Source organism: Thunnus maccoyii, chromosome 23, assembly GCF_910596095.1.
Source record: "Thunnus maccoyii chromosome 23, fThuMac1.1, whole genome shotgun sequence".
In the NCBI taxonomy this organism is placed as follows: domain Eukaryota; kingdom Metazoa; phylum Chordata; class Actinopteri; order Scombriformes; family Scombridae; genus Thunnus; species Thunnus maccoyii.
The window spans coordinates 17,450,513-17,466,456 of NC_056555.1; the positions used below are offsets into that span (position 1 = coordinate 17,450,513).

At 41.1% G+C, this 15,944-nt stretch overlaps 1 protein-coding gene across 12 annotated transcripts in view; it reads right to left on the bottom strand.

Moving 5' to 3' along the window:
- Positions 1-1,523: 1,523 nt before the first annotated feature.
- magi2a (membrane associated guanylate kinase, WW and PDZ domain containing 2a) overlaps positions 1,524-15,944 on the bottom strand; it is a 235,785-nt gene continuing 221,364 nt past the window's right edge. For 9 of the 12 annotated variants that reach the window (XM_042403984.1, XM_042403980.1, XM_042403978.1 and 6 more), the window contains 4 exons: positions 14,693-14,918; positions 13,311-13,463; positions 8,735-8,873; positions 1,524-4,937 (listed from right to left, as the gene is read on the bottom strand). In XM_042403984.1, coding sequence (XP_042259918.1) covers positions 4,192-4,937; positions 8,735-8,873; positions 13,311-13,463; positions 14,693-14,918 — 1,264 coding nt within the window. In that variant the 3' untranslated portion in view covers positions 1,524-4,191. Of the gene's footprint in view, positions 4,938-8,326; positions 8,438-8,734; positions 8,874-13,310; positions 13,464-14,692; positions 14,919-15,944 lie in introns of all 12 variants that reach the window. The other 3 variants (XM_042403985.1, XM_042403987.1, XM_042403979.1) reach the window with 3 other exon arrangements.

The window sequence follows — 15,944 nt, forward strand, 5'->3', positions numbered from 1 at the left end:
CTTCATCGCTCACTCTGTGCTGCTTTTGTGCCTCCTTTCAGCTCGATGCACAGACCTCTGTATACATGTGTCGACACCTTACTAATGCCAAAGCACGTGAAGGATATTTGACCTTTTGTTCATGACAGTAGATTAGTTAAGGCAAAACAGGAGCAGAGTCACACCTGTGGACATGTTAAATCAGGTCTAATGAGTGCTAAGATGTCTAATCCAGTCTTAAATGAATGATGTCACTAAATGCAATTATTTCATGTGGGTTGCAACATGATGTATGAGTAAAAACCACAATATCAGTTTAAAGGAGTGTGGTGGAGGAAGAGGTCACAAAAGCAACATTTGAAGGGAATAAAAGCCTTTTTTTAAAAATACGTTTCATGCATAAGCAACTAGGAAGTAACACACAACACTAGCCAGGAATAAAAATGTGTGTTACATAATGTTATTCAATATGCATGTATGCAAATATCATACGATGTTCTGTAGCTTATGAAATCACCATGGCACGCTGGCTTGTAAAATCCCTATAACATTTTATTAGAGGGGAAGGCCTGACTAATAACTTTATGTAAGTTCAACAATTATGAAACCAAGCAGCAGAAAAATATAAGCCTGGTCTGCACTGACCTCTAGTGGACATGTGGGACATGTGCACACAAGGCATTAAAACCCACCAGATGTTCAAATCAACCAGCTCGAGGTAAACAGGAAACGTTCAGTGATTATATATTGTGTATTTAAAACCACAATCCACATGATCAAGTACAATCATGAGGGATAAATCCCCCCCCCCCCCCCCTTTTTTCCTTTTAGTATTATATCTGCAGAATCTCAACTCGCTTATCAGATGCCTCCATGTGGCCAAATGGAGACACTGCAACAGTAAAACATTTGAGGAGGAAGCTTACAAAGTGTTTATATATTAATTGGATTTATTATGTTTATTTATTAGGCTTCCTTCATGAAGTATGTGACAAACCTCCATCTGCTGATGAAGACCATGAGGTGCAGCTGATGAAGACCATGAGGCGCAGCTGCAGGAGAAATCTAGTAAGTGGACCTTGAGGTAAAGAGGCACATTTTTTTACACATGAAGTTCAGTTTACTCATCATGAGCCTGTGAAAATGGTTGTATGGCTGTGGAAAAATAACCACGATGATGTCACTGTGATGTCATCAGGGTTATGGGCTCAGGCTCGAGGCATCAAATCTAAATAAACTGAAAGCCTGTGTTACAATTTTTAGAGAGGGGGAGGTTTTTGAAAGAAGTGGGCATTTAGAAGACATGTAAGGTTTTGTCTAATGAAAGAACACTGTGAAGTTGCATTATGGGAAATGTAGGAGGCTTGACCTACAGCTTACTAAGCACTAAAAGTCAGGTTATCTCTGCTTCTGCTGCTTTGATTTTGGCCATTTCTTCAACTTTATGGAAGTACTCGGCTTATAAATGCTAAACAGGGGAGTAAATAATAATAATAATAATAATAAAAACAGACAACCATAATAAATCACACAGCAGCATATCCTAAATGAATCTTTCATGTGTCAAGATTTTCTTTTATTTGACAGCGTTTCAGAATATCATACAGGTAAACAAGATTTTTGCAAAAGTTAATATATCCATAGTGTTGCATTTCATAAAAATAGTTGCTCCACTTACAGTCTTTGTGACCATCAACAGTACACTGAGTCATATTTATAGAGATATTTGTTCAGGGTCTACACACTGCTATAACACTACACAGTGATACTGAGCCGCTCGGGGTTTATGGTGCAGCGTGTGTTGTTAATTCAGCACACACATTTTTGCAAATACAACTCTAGATGTCTTCTTCTTCTTTTTTTTTGTTTTTTTTGTATTTTTTTTTTGTTCTTTTTCGCTTCCCGTAGAAAACTACTTACAATTTGGCTCGATGGACACAGTTCAAACGTGGAAAGCAGTGAGTTGTGCAAAGGCTGAGCAAACGTACACACATATTTTTTTGTTTGTTTGTTTGTTTTTGCGTCAAACAGAAGTCACAAAATAAAGGAGCAGTCCGGTCAAATGGGCATGAAGATTCAGTATTTAAGCAGCTTTTTTTGCTACCTTTTCTCTGACAAATGTTAAATTTAGTTTTGGGGCGTTTTTTTTTTTTTTTTTTTGGGACATTGTACCATCTACAAGTGATTGAAGAGCTGAGCCGTTGGTGCCTGGCTGATGATTTTCTCTGTTCCCTGACACAATAATTCATATCCTAAAACCCCTCTGTGTGAGATTGTGCTTTAAAGTCAGTCCCCTTATTCCTTGTGTAATTACAGATTACAATGGCAAACATAATTACTTGTCTCCCTTTGCTCTATCATTCTTTCAACAGTTTGCACTTCCCTCACCAGCGGAAGGAGAAGAAACTTTTGTTCTATTCTTTTTTTTTTTCTTCTAATAATATTGGCTCATTCAGAGGAAAAATTACCACTTCTGCACAGAAGATACAGATGCTAGTATAAGATTTGTAGCTCTTAAAATGATCAGCTTATTGTATAAAAAATGTACAAGAGCGTAGCTTTCAAAGAAAACCTACAGGGAGCTTTGGGGTGCAGATGCACGTCTTAATATCATAGACCAAATCGACCCAAAACAAATCAACAGACGGCGGCTGTGACGGGTGCAAACTCTCCTCAGCCGGGCCTGGAAATGATAGAAATGTTTCCTTTTCAAATTGAGGGCGATCAGTCAGGTTACGGATGGTTACGCGAGTGAGCTTTTGACAAGTGAGATTAATTCTCTTGTGACTCACCATCAGATTTTACTAGTTTAGTTTGTTTTTGGTTTTGATTACACAATCTTATATAAGCAGTTCTTCATGGAAATTACTAATGTCAGACCTCATTAAGAAATCAGCAATGAAAACTATCATGACCCAAAATGAACCACTTGCACAAATATGGACCATCAACACCTCTGGTAATGGACTTATTTTCATACACAAGCTTGTGAAATAAATGATATTTCACCGTATCACACTCGCATCTGAAAAAATACAGTTTATTATTTATATTCTGTAAAGTTGGAGTTGTATAGCAGCCTGTTTTGAACCCTCTCAAGTATTTTGGAGTTGAACCTTTGACTAAAAAGCCAACCTCTCTTGTCAGTCTAAGGCACTCTGCCCCTCGGTATCAAGCAAGCTCCTTCTCTCAGCGTCCGGCTGGACACCACCGTTGTGGATTGCTTTGTTCGTTAAGCACAGAAATGAGAAAAATGGATTGACACGACATCCCCGCTGAACTCCCAAATAGACCGTGCAGCCGACCGCAGCAGGCCTGCCGAGACCCCGAACTGCAATCACAGGGCTGAACGGGAGTGTAGAAGAGGGAGAAGTTGGTGTGGTGAAAGTTCTCGTCCATATTTTTGCGCCTCTCTGCTCAACCAAGCGTGGACTAGAATTTCCATCGGCTCAACTAAGGTTCTTTTCACTTAAAGATGATCTTATTTACAAAATGATCCCACATATTCATATTCATTATAATATATCTATGTCTATAATCATCTGATAGATTATTCAAGACAGATTCAGGCCCATTCAGTCTCTGTTAAGGCAAAGTTCTGTTGATGAGTAAATTTCATCTTTGCTGTCACTCTTTGTCCCATTCGCTCTTGTCAAAAACAGGCAAACCCTCTTTTAAACATTCCATTTCATAAAATAGACTCCATTGCGTAGATATATATATAAAAAAAATCCATTGGTAACCGACAGTTGCTTCCTGTCAGTTGTTTATATCTCAATGTTCGTCCCCTGGTTCTGCTGCTGCGGAAATTTGGGGGGGGGGGGGTGGGACTTGAAATGGAGTTCTTCAATGTTTGTACCTCCCAAATGATTCCCCGTCACGCTACACACACACATTCTTGCTTGCTCTTCCGCTTTTTTTTTTTTAAAAAGTGGGTGATTTTTCCAGTTCTTAAGGTGGTGGGTGTAAAATATTTCTCAAAATAATTTAGAGTACAGTATCATAAATAAAACTCTAAAAATACGTGGTCCAGATCACCCTGCCCCCCCTTGGTTTTGACTTTATGGGAGAACGAGTTACGCGGAGGGGAGATAAAGGGAAGGAGCAAGGGCACAGGAAGGCGTGAGGATGGTATTTTCATCCAGATGGGGGTGGTTTAGTTCAGATGAGTGTGGCCACTGCGCTCTGGACCACCGTGCTGGAGCTGCGGTGTTATCTGCTCAGCGTGGACGTGCCTGTGCGTAGCGTGCTGGGCAGCTTGTCTGATCCAGGGATCTTCCAAGGCCCAGGAGAGACCGTGGCCTTCCTCCCTGCTGCGCTGCCGCTGCTGGTGCTCTTGATGGGCAGGCTGGGCCGGCTCTCTCCCAGGTCCCTGTCCAGTTCCCTGGGCCTGGGCTTGCTCTGCTCCAGCTCCACCTGCTGCTGCTGCTGCCCGCTGCTGTAACGCTCCACATCGTCCCTGCTGTTCCCGTTAGTATGCGGAAGCATGGAGCCACTGGGAGACTGGGTGGTTTCTCTTTTCCCACCGGGAAAGCTGCTGTCCCCAGTATTTCTCTCCTTGGACCTCCCTCTGGTGCTTCTGGAAGGTTTGTGCTCCCCGCTCTGCCCCTCTTTGCCCCCTTCCCCCTCAGTAGTGGGCTGCACCCTGTGCCCCTTGTGGGTGGACCTGCCACCCTCTTTCTTTGCTCTGCCGCTCCCGCCGGTTGTAGCCACTCTCCTTCCCTGGCTGATCGGATCCGGATTTAGCAGCTCGGACTTCTGGGGGCTCTTCGAACGCTCTGTCCTGCTGTCTCGTGTCACCGGGTCTCGAGGGACGTCCAGAGGCGGCAGGTGAGGTGGGTCGGGGGCTGGGGCCAGATGAGATGAAGGCGATGACATGGAAAGGCTGTCGATGGGAGGGGCTACTTCCGACAGGCTTGGGGAGGCTGAAGGGCAAGCATCCCATGAGGCGGCATTGTCTGGAACACACATTCACAGAGTCAATAATGTAAAACACAAACGCGCTCTTTCACTCTGCTTAAAAGCTTGCACACATGCCACCGCACAACCAAAAAACGCAAAACACTAAATCAAAACAAAAATAATTATCACAGCAATCATTCCTACTCTACAAGCTGAAAGCATTAAAGTAAACATCACAGCGGCTCTACAACCTACTTCCCATCGTGTCACAGGGCAACTCTACTTTTAGGCAACATCAATCTGCCTCCCCTCGCTCTCTTTAAAGCCCCGGCCAATCTAAAACCTTGGCGGAAAATCGAAAACAGGTTTAATGAAATGGATGATGTGCCCAATAGGGTGGTGCTTTAGTGAGAATGAAAACCTCAGGGGCTGAGTGCCTCTCGCTCTCTCCCTCTTTTAAGCCTCAAGAACTCTGTATCCAGAGTAGCAGCTGCAGTGAATCTACACCGCGCTCCTCCAAAACTCTCTACTCTCACAGACTGTTAGCTTCTGTTTCTGCACCGATGAGTCTCCGTCCCTCAGCCATCAGTCATTTTCAGCGGGCTAGGCAGGGGGGCAGAGGCTAGGTTAGCTACACAAGCGCCATGAGGCCCAATTATAAAGAGAATCTCATGCAGCGCTGGAGCATATTAGATGCAGAGCTAAGAGCAGTACCTGGTCACTTGTGAGTACTCTGGAACGTAACAGTCTTTTACTTTTACCTGGTACAATGAAGTGACATTAGGCTCATAAATGGCCCTACAGTATCTGTGTGTGTGTACCAGCATGACTTCAAGCAACCTGTGGTTATCACCCGCTGCACTAATGTCTTTTGTCAGCTCTCTTAAGGCTCCAGTCTCCTTATATTTCTGCTAAGTTAGCGTTTCACATTATATAAACTACAGCATGTACAGTATTTGAGGTGGAAAATTCATTCTTGACCTTGGAAACATTAATCTAAAGTTCAAGATGTGGTTGAAAGCCATGAAAAAGCTTGTAAGTGGACCTTGAATTAAAGTCTCCCTCCACTCAAAAATGAATTTTGCTTCTTGTTCCGTCATTTGGATGTTTGAGCTTCATTGTGCAGAATGATGTAGGTGCAGAGTTTGACACTAGAAGACTGTTTTCACATTCATCTGTGAGTACCTACGATTTGAGCGCGATCCTGGTCCGCTATTCAACTTCCACAAGTGTGATGTGGAAACTTGGAACCTCCAGTGCACAAACGCTGAGAATGAACTTTACAGTGAAGTAGGAAACATCTCGTGTCCAGCGGTTAACCTTTTGAAATGAATTATATTTGCATATTCATGTAATTTTAAGGATTTTAACGAGATAATTGAACTTTTTTTTGTGGAAAAATCATATCAGACACAAATTATTATTCAAAGTGGAGTATTTTATATGCATGTTAAAACTGGCCTAGAGGGCATCTTTAAGATTGTTTTTTTTGGTTAAACTAAAATATGTATGGTCCTCAGTAGGTGTCGAATTCACTTATTAGTGGGAATATTAAGTTTAAAAAGAGACTATGACTATATGACTATATGTTGTATTTATTCAAGAAAGAGAAATAACATAATTTGTATGTATGTTCTATTTAAGAGCAGCACAAAAGTACAGACCATGTATTTGTCAAACTGCAAAGTAAATGCAGTACAAATGCAAGAATAGAAGCAATTATCCTATTTAACTTGAGATTTAAGAGAGCTCAGGAGGTGTCTTGAACTGAGTAGTAGTTTGTCCAAGTTGTTTTTGTTTCCATTTTGACCTATTTCATACATTTTCACATGTTAATTAGTCTGAGAAAATTACATCCTTGAGTAATCTAAAGTCTAACTAAAAAACTGAAGTTGCATTATGGGAAGTTTAGGATCCAGTGTTTTTGGAATATGACCCATATCTTCACTTCACTGCATTATGAAATCACAGGAGTACTCTTTAATTGCTACTTGAGATATCCATGGTTTCACACAAATGAAATTAACTTAAAAACATTACAGTCATTTAAGATTTTGCAGAACGTCCTTTCACTGAGAAAATGTATGTTTAAAAGAAATAAACAGAAGGGCGGATGATTCTGAAATCCTTGTGTCTGATTTGCTTTTCCTCTCTGAGCATAAACGTGATTAACCATGTGATGTGAATGTTTGCTTTGCAGCAGTGACAGATGTCCTAAATAAACACTTGTGAGCTGCTCCTAAAGATAAGTCTTATTTTTCCACATTTTTATTCCTATTTGGGCTTTTTGGAGCATTTTAAAAGCGTAATTCTCAGAAGTCTGAGCTCATGCTACTGTAGATAGAGGCACAAAAACACACACAGACAAGCACACAATAATATTCATGCACATGCCCACAACCGTATGGTTTTATCCCGACAATACGCTGCTTATATTCTTGTTTTTCTGATCTTCGTTTTGCATTTAGCTGTTCCTAAAAAGCACAGCACAGGACCCTAAAACAAAAATAACTTGCTCCTTTGCACATTTGCATGCTAATGTTTTAAATAGCTGAATTGATCACCATAAATGATTCGCATAACCTTCCAGTATGCAAATACGGTAAACTACTGATGATAAATGCTGAATTGAGCCCACACAGAGCAGAACATGTGGCTGCTGCTACTTTTAGGCAGCAGGGTAACTCAGAAAGAGCGCAGATCTCTTAATGATGGAGCACTGTGTCTTCTGGCTGACCGCAGTAAGACTCCCTGTGTCTGTGTGCATATTAAATCCCCGCCTGGAAGAGGGCTGGCAGAAAAAGGGTTGACATAGGAGGGGGGGGAAATGACATCACCCTCTATTTCCTGTGTTTAAGGGCTGGAGGGTGACCACCAAGGCCTGATGAATGCATGTCACGGGGTGGTTTTAGTGCTGCGGAGCTCCCTTAAAGTGACTTTCTCTGAAGTGGGAGGGTGTGGAAAAGTGAGCGTCGTGCTGCTGCAGGAGCCACAGGAGTGAGTGGCGCATTGGAGTTTTATTACCCGCGGTGTCACACAAATAAATGTCCCCTCCCAGGCTCAATTCACGCTGCGCTGAGATTTCACTGGGTAAATAATCTGCCGCAATATTTCACGTTCATCTCCTCTGGCTGACTCAGGGTGAACGCTCATATTGCTGTATTTTTGGGCCTGTAGGTAGCTGCTGATTTATCTTTTGTTGGGGAGGAGAGTTATGTTCACTAATTTCACAACATCCTGCAGCTTGAAGCAATATTTGTTGATTATTTCATCAACCAAAAAGGTAGAATCTTCGACCGTTCGGGCTCTCCGTGGTTATATAACAAGTTGTTTTAATATAAAAGTGCCGAAAAGAATAAAAAGAATTAAAATCACACAACATGCAAAACCACAGCACAGAAAGCCAGGGTTAAGTGAAGAGAAAAACATTCGTATGGTCACAAACCGTGTCTTTAGAGTGGCCCATTAGGAAGAAATAGGGGGAGCCATGCTTGTCACTTTTCATGCACATGGAGAGACTGGAAGATACCATTCCTATAGAAGGGGAAGTAACAACCTAGACCAATCAATTAGTGATAGATCACTGAAATGGACAGAAGATAAACTGATGTTAGAAAAGACAAAAATTAGTTTTTTACAGTGTAGGAATACAGAATAAAGAGTATAAAGAATACAGCGAGTATTTAAAGTCAGAAGATATAACATGAATATAATGCATGCCAGAAAAAATGTTATCAAGAGTTGAAGTGATATTAGATAAGACACTGAAGAGAATATAGTTAAGAAAAGAGGTAAGAAATGATCCCAAAAGACAAAGAAAGTTGCTGTAGAAGTGAAATACATCGATACTTACCGTACTCTGGGACCTGCCCTGTGCCCCTTTTTAGGAGCAGACGAACACGCCTGCCTCCGGACTTGATCAGCTCGATGGCCCTGGCGTGGGTCATGTCACGGGTTGTTTCTCCATTGATCTCAATGATCTGGTCCCCTACCTGGATGTCAGGAAGTGTGTGACAGAGAATAAAAGAAGTTGTAAACATGTGTCAGAGAGAAAATGCATGTGTGTGTGTGCTTTCTATGCAACGTTTTTGACAACACAAAGCCAGGCCCATGAAGAAGTGGTTTTCCCAGTTTGGTGTGGAAAAACTGCACGGAGCCCTGACCTCGAAGCCATCCAACACCTTTGGGATGAACCGGAAAGCCGACTGCGATCCAAGCCTTATCGTTCAACATCAACGTCCGCCCTCACTGACCTGGATGAGTGAGTTCAACTCGGTGTGGCCACATTTCTTACTCTCCTGAGGTGTTTTTTTTTGTTTATTTTTCACTTGTGCATTGTATTTTGTTCTCTATTACTATTCTGTATGTTTTAATGAACTGCTGTATAGGTGTAATGTTTGGGTGTCCACATACTTTTGACCCTATGGTATAAAAACACAATAAAGCCAGATATAATTCAATATCATGACTCATTATTTTATTGAATTTCATGCCTTCCATCTCAGGCTTTTTCTTATGGTTTCTCTTTGCTTAATAAATAAGTGAAGCAATTTCATAACACCTTCATACATTAGATATAATGTCACACAGTCATTATAATTAAGTATGTTGGACATTATTTATTAATCTTGCTACAGAAAGCAAGGAGAAATATTTTTCAAATAAAACAACATAAGAGTATCTATTTTATCGCCTTTATCTATTTGTATGGTCGAAACCATTTCAGATAGCCATGTCTCAAAGGAAGGAGGTCGTTGTTTAGTTGCCAACTTGACTGATAAACACTGTGAGTTCAGATTAGCCAAACACAACAAGCACTGGATCAGGACTGAGGCTACATTTATAGATTTCTAGAGTGCAATTAAAGCTCAATCACCAGTTACAGTGAAGCATAACAAAAGCAAAATGAAAGGTCTAACGTGCAATGAGGAGTTTCACATCTAGAACATGACAAAGATTAATATATTCTGTGCAATTTACTATTTGAATAATGAATATTGTATTAACTAGAATTAGATGACAGAAACACTAAATTAAAAACAAATGAGGTGCCATCGTGTTATATAAACGTCCTAATCAAGTTCACAAAGGTGAAAATCGGATGAGCAAATTACTGATGATGTTTGCAAACCTAAGATTGAATCAATTATGATGTGGCAGGTTTGGAAATGAGCACACTACGCATAAAACATAATATTAACAAGCCTCTTTTAGTATTGATTTATGGATCTATAATGCATTGGCTTCCCCATGAGCTTCCATAAGCATTAATAAGCATTACCAGCCATGAACTGGTGTCAGTTATAATTAATTTCTGCAGTAATTTGGACGTGTCATTTGGATAGAATTATGGTAGTCCACTTCTCATGGGGTGGTTGAGGAACGTATCAGGACACACCGATGAATACCAATGTCCGACCCATTTAAAACAACCATAACTGTGACAGCTAGGTTAACAGCCAGTGTAAATATTAACTGGACTATCTTTTTTTTTCAAAGCACTACACCGCGGTTGTGACCAATCCCCGATGAACACGAGGACGGGTCAAAATGTCAATCCTCCCTCCTTCAAGACTCTCACTTCTCAGCCCTTCAAGAGACGTCTCCGAGGTTGACTAATGGGGAGGATTCACCGGGAACAGGACAAAAAAACGTGCCGGCCAATTACGCTAACAAATGGAGAAGTCCTTCAGTAATGGCTGGGGTAATTTGAAAGTCAGGAACGGACTCGAGTCAAGAGAGGGGGAGTCATTAGGTGTCATTACGGTGGTCTGATGAGAGGTGGAAGGCAAGACGGTTTGCTCATTAATCCTCACCTCTTAACAGCAGAGGAGAGCGATGTCCATTTTCATCTTTAATAAAGAGGGAACAAAAGTTGAATGAGACGGCACGTGAATGCTGATGGGAGCCTGCGGTGGAACTGAAGCAGGAGTTGCTTCTACAATTCGCACATTTCAGTCTTTTTATTGACGTTTAAAGCTTAGAGAGGTAATTACATGTGCTGAATGATTATCTTTAATAACCAATCACTTTGTATAATTTTCTTAAAAGCTTCTGCAGTGGCACTTGAACCACAAAAAAGGGAGAGTTTCTTATTGTTCGGTGTCCCTGAAGAGTTTGTGGCTACTAGGGTCAAAATAGATTTTTTTTTTTTTACTCCTTTTTAAAAATGTGACAAAGTGCCTATTGAGGAGAAATGACTTGGCTTAAACTCAAAATGTCAGAGTAACTGCAGGGAGTTGCGGTGCAGCAGGGCTTTTTGGTTCTTGCACCTCAATACGTTTCAAAGCACAAATGAAATCCAAAGTGACAGGCATGTCAAATGCTTTTTAACCAATGTCTCACATTTACTTAAATACAGATTGATTCCTCTCTGCACCCGGAGGTATGGATCTAAGTTTGTTGGAGGAAGGATCAGAGTACTGTACGCTTTGTTTTCCTGAAATCTATTCAAGAGCAGAGCGTTGAGTCTCTTTCGATATCTTACCAGGAGTGTTACTCTCTGGCCGTTCAAGACAAATTCATGGCAGCTTATGTTCGCTGACTTCAAGTGAAGCTCAAGATTCCCTCCTCCTCTCCCCACCTGAGTCTGGGCCCATCGGACCTCCATCGATTACACCTCCGTGGAGGGTAAGTAATACCTCCCCCAAGAGCATTTTGCACACATTATCTTTGACAGGTTCATTACAGATAAGGAATCTAGAGCAGACGGAGGCTATCAGCGCCAGACGTAAAGATTGGAGAACATGCAAGAAGGAGGAAAAAGAGGAATAAGAAAAGAGAGACGTGTCGGTTGCTGGATTAAATCTGCGTCTACGAATAAAGGAAGAAAAAAAGTTACTGTTTAAGTTGCAATATGTGTTGTAGTGTTGCTGGCAGGAAAGAGTTTGGGAATTTGCATTTTATTTTTATTACATCATAAATTCAGAAAATATGTGTTTGTTTTCTCTGATAGAATAACACAATAGCAACTATAGTTAGAGGAGGAACTGTGCAGCTATGCAAACACCAAGGTATGATTTAAGTTCACGCGCTTACATGTTTTATCTGTCTTTATCTTCTGTTTAATATCATCTGGCGCTAAATAACAGCTGAGAGTTGAGGAGCAGCAATTTGGGAGGAGACAAACGTCTGGAAAAAAAAAAAAAGGAACCATCTCCGAGTTATTTTGACAGATTATTTTTTTAATCGAATGTTAAGAGTTGCTGTTGCAGCTTTGATAACATCAGACAATTACAGTGAGCGTTTGCTATGTAATCCAGAAAGATAGAAAACAGCTTAACCTTCTGAGAGGATGTAATAGCTTCCTTAAAGAGCAACTTAACACCTCCTCAAAATCTCGTTTCTGCTGACCTCCAGTGGTTTAACTTCTCACCTTGCTGCGGCGATGTAGAAAGTGTACTCCACAACCACAACCCATCACATCCAGCAGCGATACTTGAAACTTTAAACCGAAGAGAGAGGTGTAAAATACTGTTTCTTCAGTGTGTGTGTGTGTGTGTGTGTGTACTCTCCATGTTCTGCGACCGCGGACAGCTGTGGATGCACACGCGGTTCCATTCATACTTTTTAGGGGTTGCAGTGCGCTCTCTCACTCTCTCGATGTAAAGGCGCTTATCATTTCAGCTGCTGTGTGATGCTGCAGGTATTTCATTAAAGTCAAAGGGAAGAATCTGACACACAGCAGCTGTGGGCAACAAACAGAAAATCAGTACAGATGTTTCTGCAACATCCCGGATTATGTTCAGTGACACCCGAACAACATTAATGTAAAATTCAGACACTAATCTAACACGTTTCAGACCTGCCTGAGTCACAATAATACTATAGCTGTAGACATTTGAGTGAAATACTAGAGAAGTAAAAGAAACAAAATACATGGAAATTGGTTGGTGGTTGTGGAGAGCTCAGTGTGTGCACAGCTCTGCTAATTAAAGTCATACAATTTGAGGCTTTTGTGCTCTCTGCAGTTTTCATTATGGACCAATCTCTGTGCTGACATGTGGAGAAAAGCATGAAACACTGGAAACTGCTCTGCTCACAGTATCTTTCCTGTCTGTGATACGTTCATGGCCTGTATGCATCTTGTTATGTGCAGCATCATATTTCTCCCCCCTCCCGCTGTTGCTCCATTTTAATTTCCACTCTGTTACATTAAAATACCAGTTTTGAGGAGCAGAGATATGCGGGGCTCGGCGCAGGACCTACAGGACGGCAACGCGCTCACAGCTGCTGTTTTAAATGTTTCTGTTTACACAAATGAGAATCATAGAAAACCTGCAGTGTTTTTTTTACTGAAAGTGTTATAATATAGGAGCATTTGAGGGGACACAGTGATTTGTGACTTAAAAAGAATGTAGAAGGAGATTAAAGTTGGGGGCGGGGCGATGGCCCTTTGACCCCCCCTACTTCTGGAGCCAGTGACCTACCCTCATCCTCCCGTTGCGGATAGCCGGTCCGTCCTCTGCCAGCCGTAGGACAAACAGGTCCATCTTGTACTCCCGTCCTCCACGGATGCTAAAACCGAAGCCTTTTACGCTTTTCTCCAGCTCCACTGTGAAGAAGTCAAAGTCCTGTGAAAGCTGAGACAAGCAAAGATCAGATATGATTAGATTCAGTGGAGAAAACAGCAGGAAATGGTCTCTGTAAGTAAGAAAAACAAGTGAGGAAGAATGGAGTAAATGCCAGGTAAACATAACGCAACTAACAATTAAATTAAAGGTATTAATGATAAACAAGGGAGCTCTTCAAGTATATTTGCTTAAAATACCCAGAAAACATGTCTATGTCAGCTAGCTGTGTACTCTGCACACAGTCTGCTCAGTTTTACCGACTTGACCACGACATGACTCTCAATACAAACGACAGACAAAAGCTCTAACATTATCTAGTGTGAAAACATGGCTGGTATTTATTCAGACAGAAAGCCAACATCAGCTTTAATTAGAAATACATGAATACATTTATACAGAGAAAGAATTGCAGCATTTGTGAAGGAACACAAACAGAGGTAGAATGTAGCCCGATTTATCCAAATATCCTAAAAAACACAATGAAGATATGAAGGAATCAGCTTTAAATTACACAAAATCAGTAACAAATGGAAGCACTGGCTTTACATATATGTATGTATATATGTATGGGTTATAGATAGCAACTTCATTAGTGGCATTTAATGTTGTCCGCTAAGTAATAAGACACTGCAGTGCAGAAACGCCAAATAACCCAAATAAATGTTTGCAGTAATTAAATACAATGTCACCATTACATCATTGTCCAGGAGAGAGAATTTACATGTTTTTTCATACATGTATGTATATACATGTTGTATCATCATTCTTCTAAACAAGTCTAAAGCTAAACACTAACTGGTTTACTTTTAGTGAGCAATAAATTCAGATTTTGGACTTTTATGAATCATAGTCATTCAATCAAATCAAATCATTTTTACTTTTTCTTTCAACTGTGGGAATTTTTGAGAGCATGACATAGTGCATAAATTTCAAATTCAGAATTCAGACACTCAAATAAAATGGCAAAAGGTAAATATAATGCACTATATAGTAAATACTGAGTGATTATGGACACCTAATCTGTCTGTCTTTTATCTGTATGTCTTTTGTATGTGAGTATGTGAGAGCCACTGGAAACTGGAGTCAAATTCCTTGTGTGTCCAAACATATCTGGCCAATAAAGCTGATTCTGATAGAAAAAAACGTTATCTGCTTCAAAAATACAGTACCAGCCGGGCTCTAGATAAGAGTCAGCGATAGGATCTGTGGCAATTTTTTGTTGTGGAAAACATCCTTACTTGAACTGGAGGCATTCTGTAGTCTGGGATTGCGAACTGTCTGGCATCAGGAGCTAGTGGTCTGTAGTCCAGCAGCGGCGGGTGTCTGTAGTCAAGCGTGGGTGGCTGCCGATAGTCTGCCACAGGAGGGTGCCGGTAGTCCACCGGTGGCTGACGGTAGTCTGTGAACGGCGGCTGTCGGATGTCTGGTTTAACGTCTTGTCTCGCCTTCACCTCTGACCTGTAACTAACAGACCAATCAGAATGAAAGAAGAACTTCTCGGAGGATTTCTATTACTTCCATCATTACCTTCGGATGTGGCACATTACTTGTGTTATGTTTCGGTGCACTTAGGATGCTGTGAGAATAATGGTTTCTGACAATTTTCTGGCTCCTCAACTACTGACAAAGATGTCTTGTTTTGGTTTTCACTGACAACCATTAAAAATGACCTAAGTGGAAAAATTACACAGTTTTTCCTCCCACATCACATAAAATCTTTATAATAGAAACAAGTTCTCTCAGAGGCAGGTAATGCTGAGTAGGGAAAAGGCAATGACACTGTAGATTTTGGACCCCTGTAGTTCTTGGTGAAATATTCAACAGATCTCTATAAAGACGCAATTTATGTAAATAATTTAGCAGTCCATAAGAGTTAAGTGATGTTATACAACAAAGTGGGGGGGGGGGGGGGGGGGGGAATGAGTGAGAGATGAATAGAGAGAGGAGATGAAATAGTGAGGAAAAAGACACTGTCGGAGGGAGACAGAGAGAGACAAAAAGGTAGAGGGAGGAGGAAGAAACTGTAAGAAAAGATGAAAAGGATGAAAAAGTGTGAAGGGAATAAGAAGAATGGGGGACGATTGGGGATGAAAGCATCTGATTCACTCATACCTGCATTCTCAGAGGAACAGTGTTTTGCCCCAGAGACAGATAGAGGGGCTAGTCTATAATAAATACTTTGCTGCATCACAAAGTCAAGACAGCCACAAATCACTATGTAACAGCATGAGGACGAAACGGCTTTCATTATAAGTCAACTGTTTGCTGCCACTTCATGGTCTGCCCCCCCCCCCCTCGCTTCCCCCCTCCACTCAATGAATTCATTTAACAAAATCAAAACTCATCTATCAGAGCTACTACCAGAGGGGACTGTAAAATACCACATAGAAAAAAAATACCTTTGGGTCGTCAGCCTTTTCCTATCAAGCAGCACATACCTGGAACATTATACCCACACACAACTATCACAAAGGTATCTCCACGTCTATA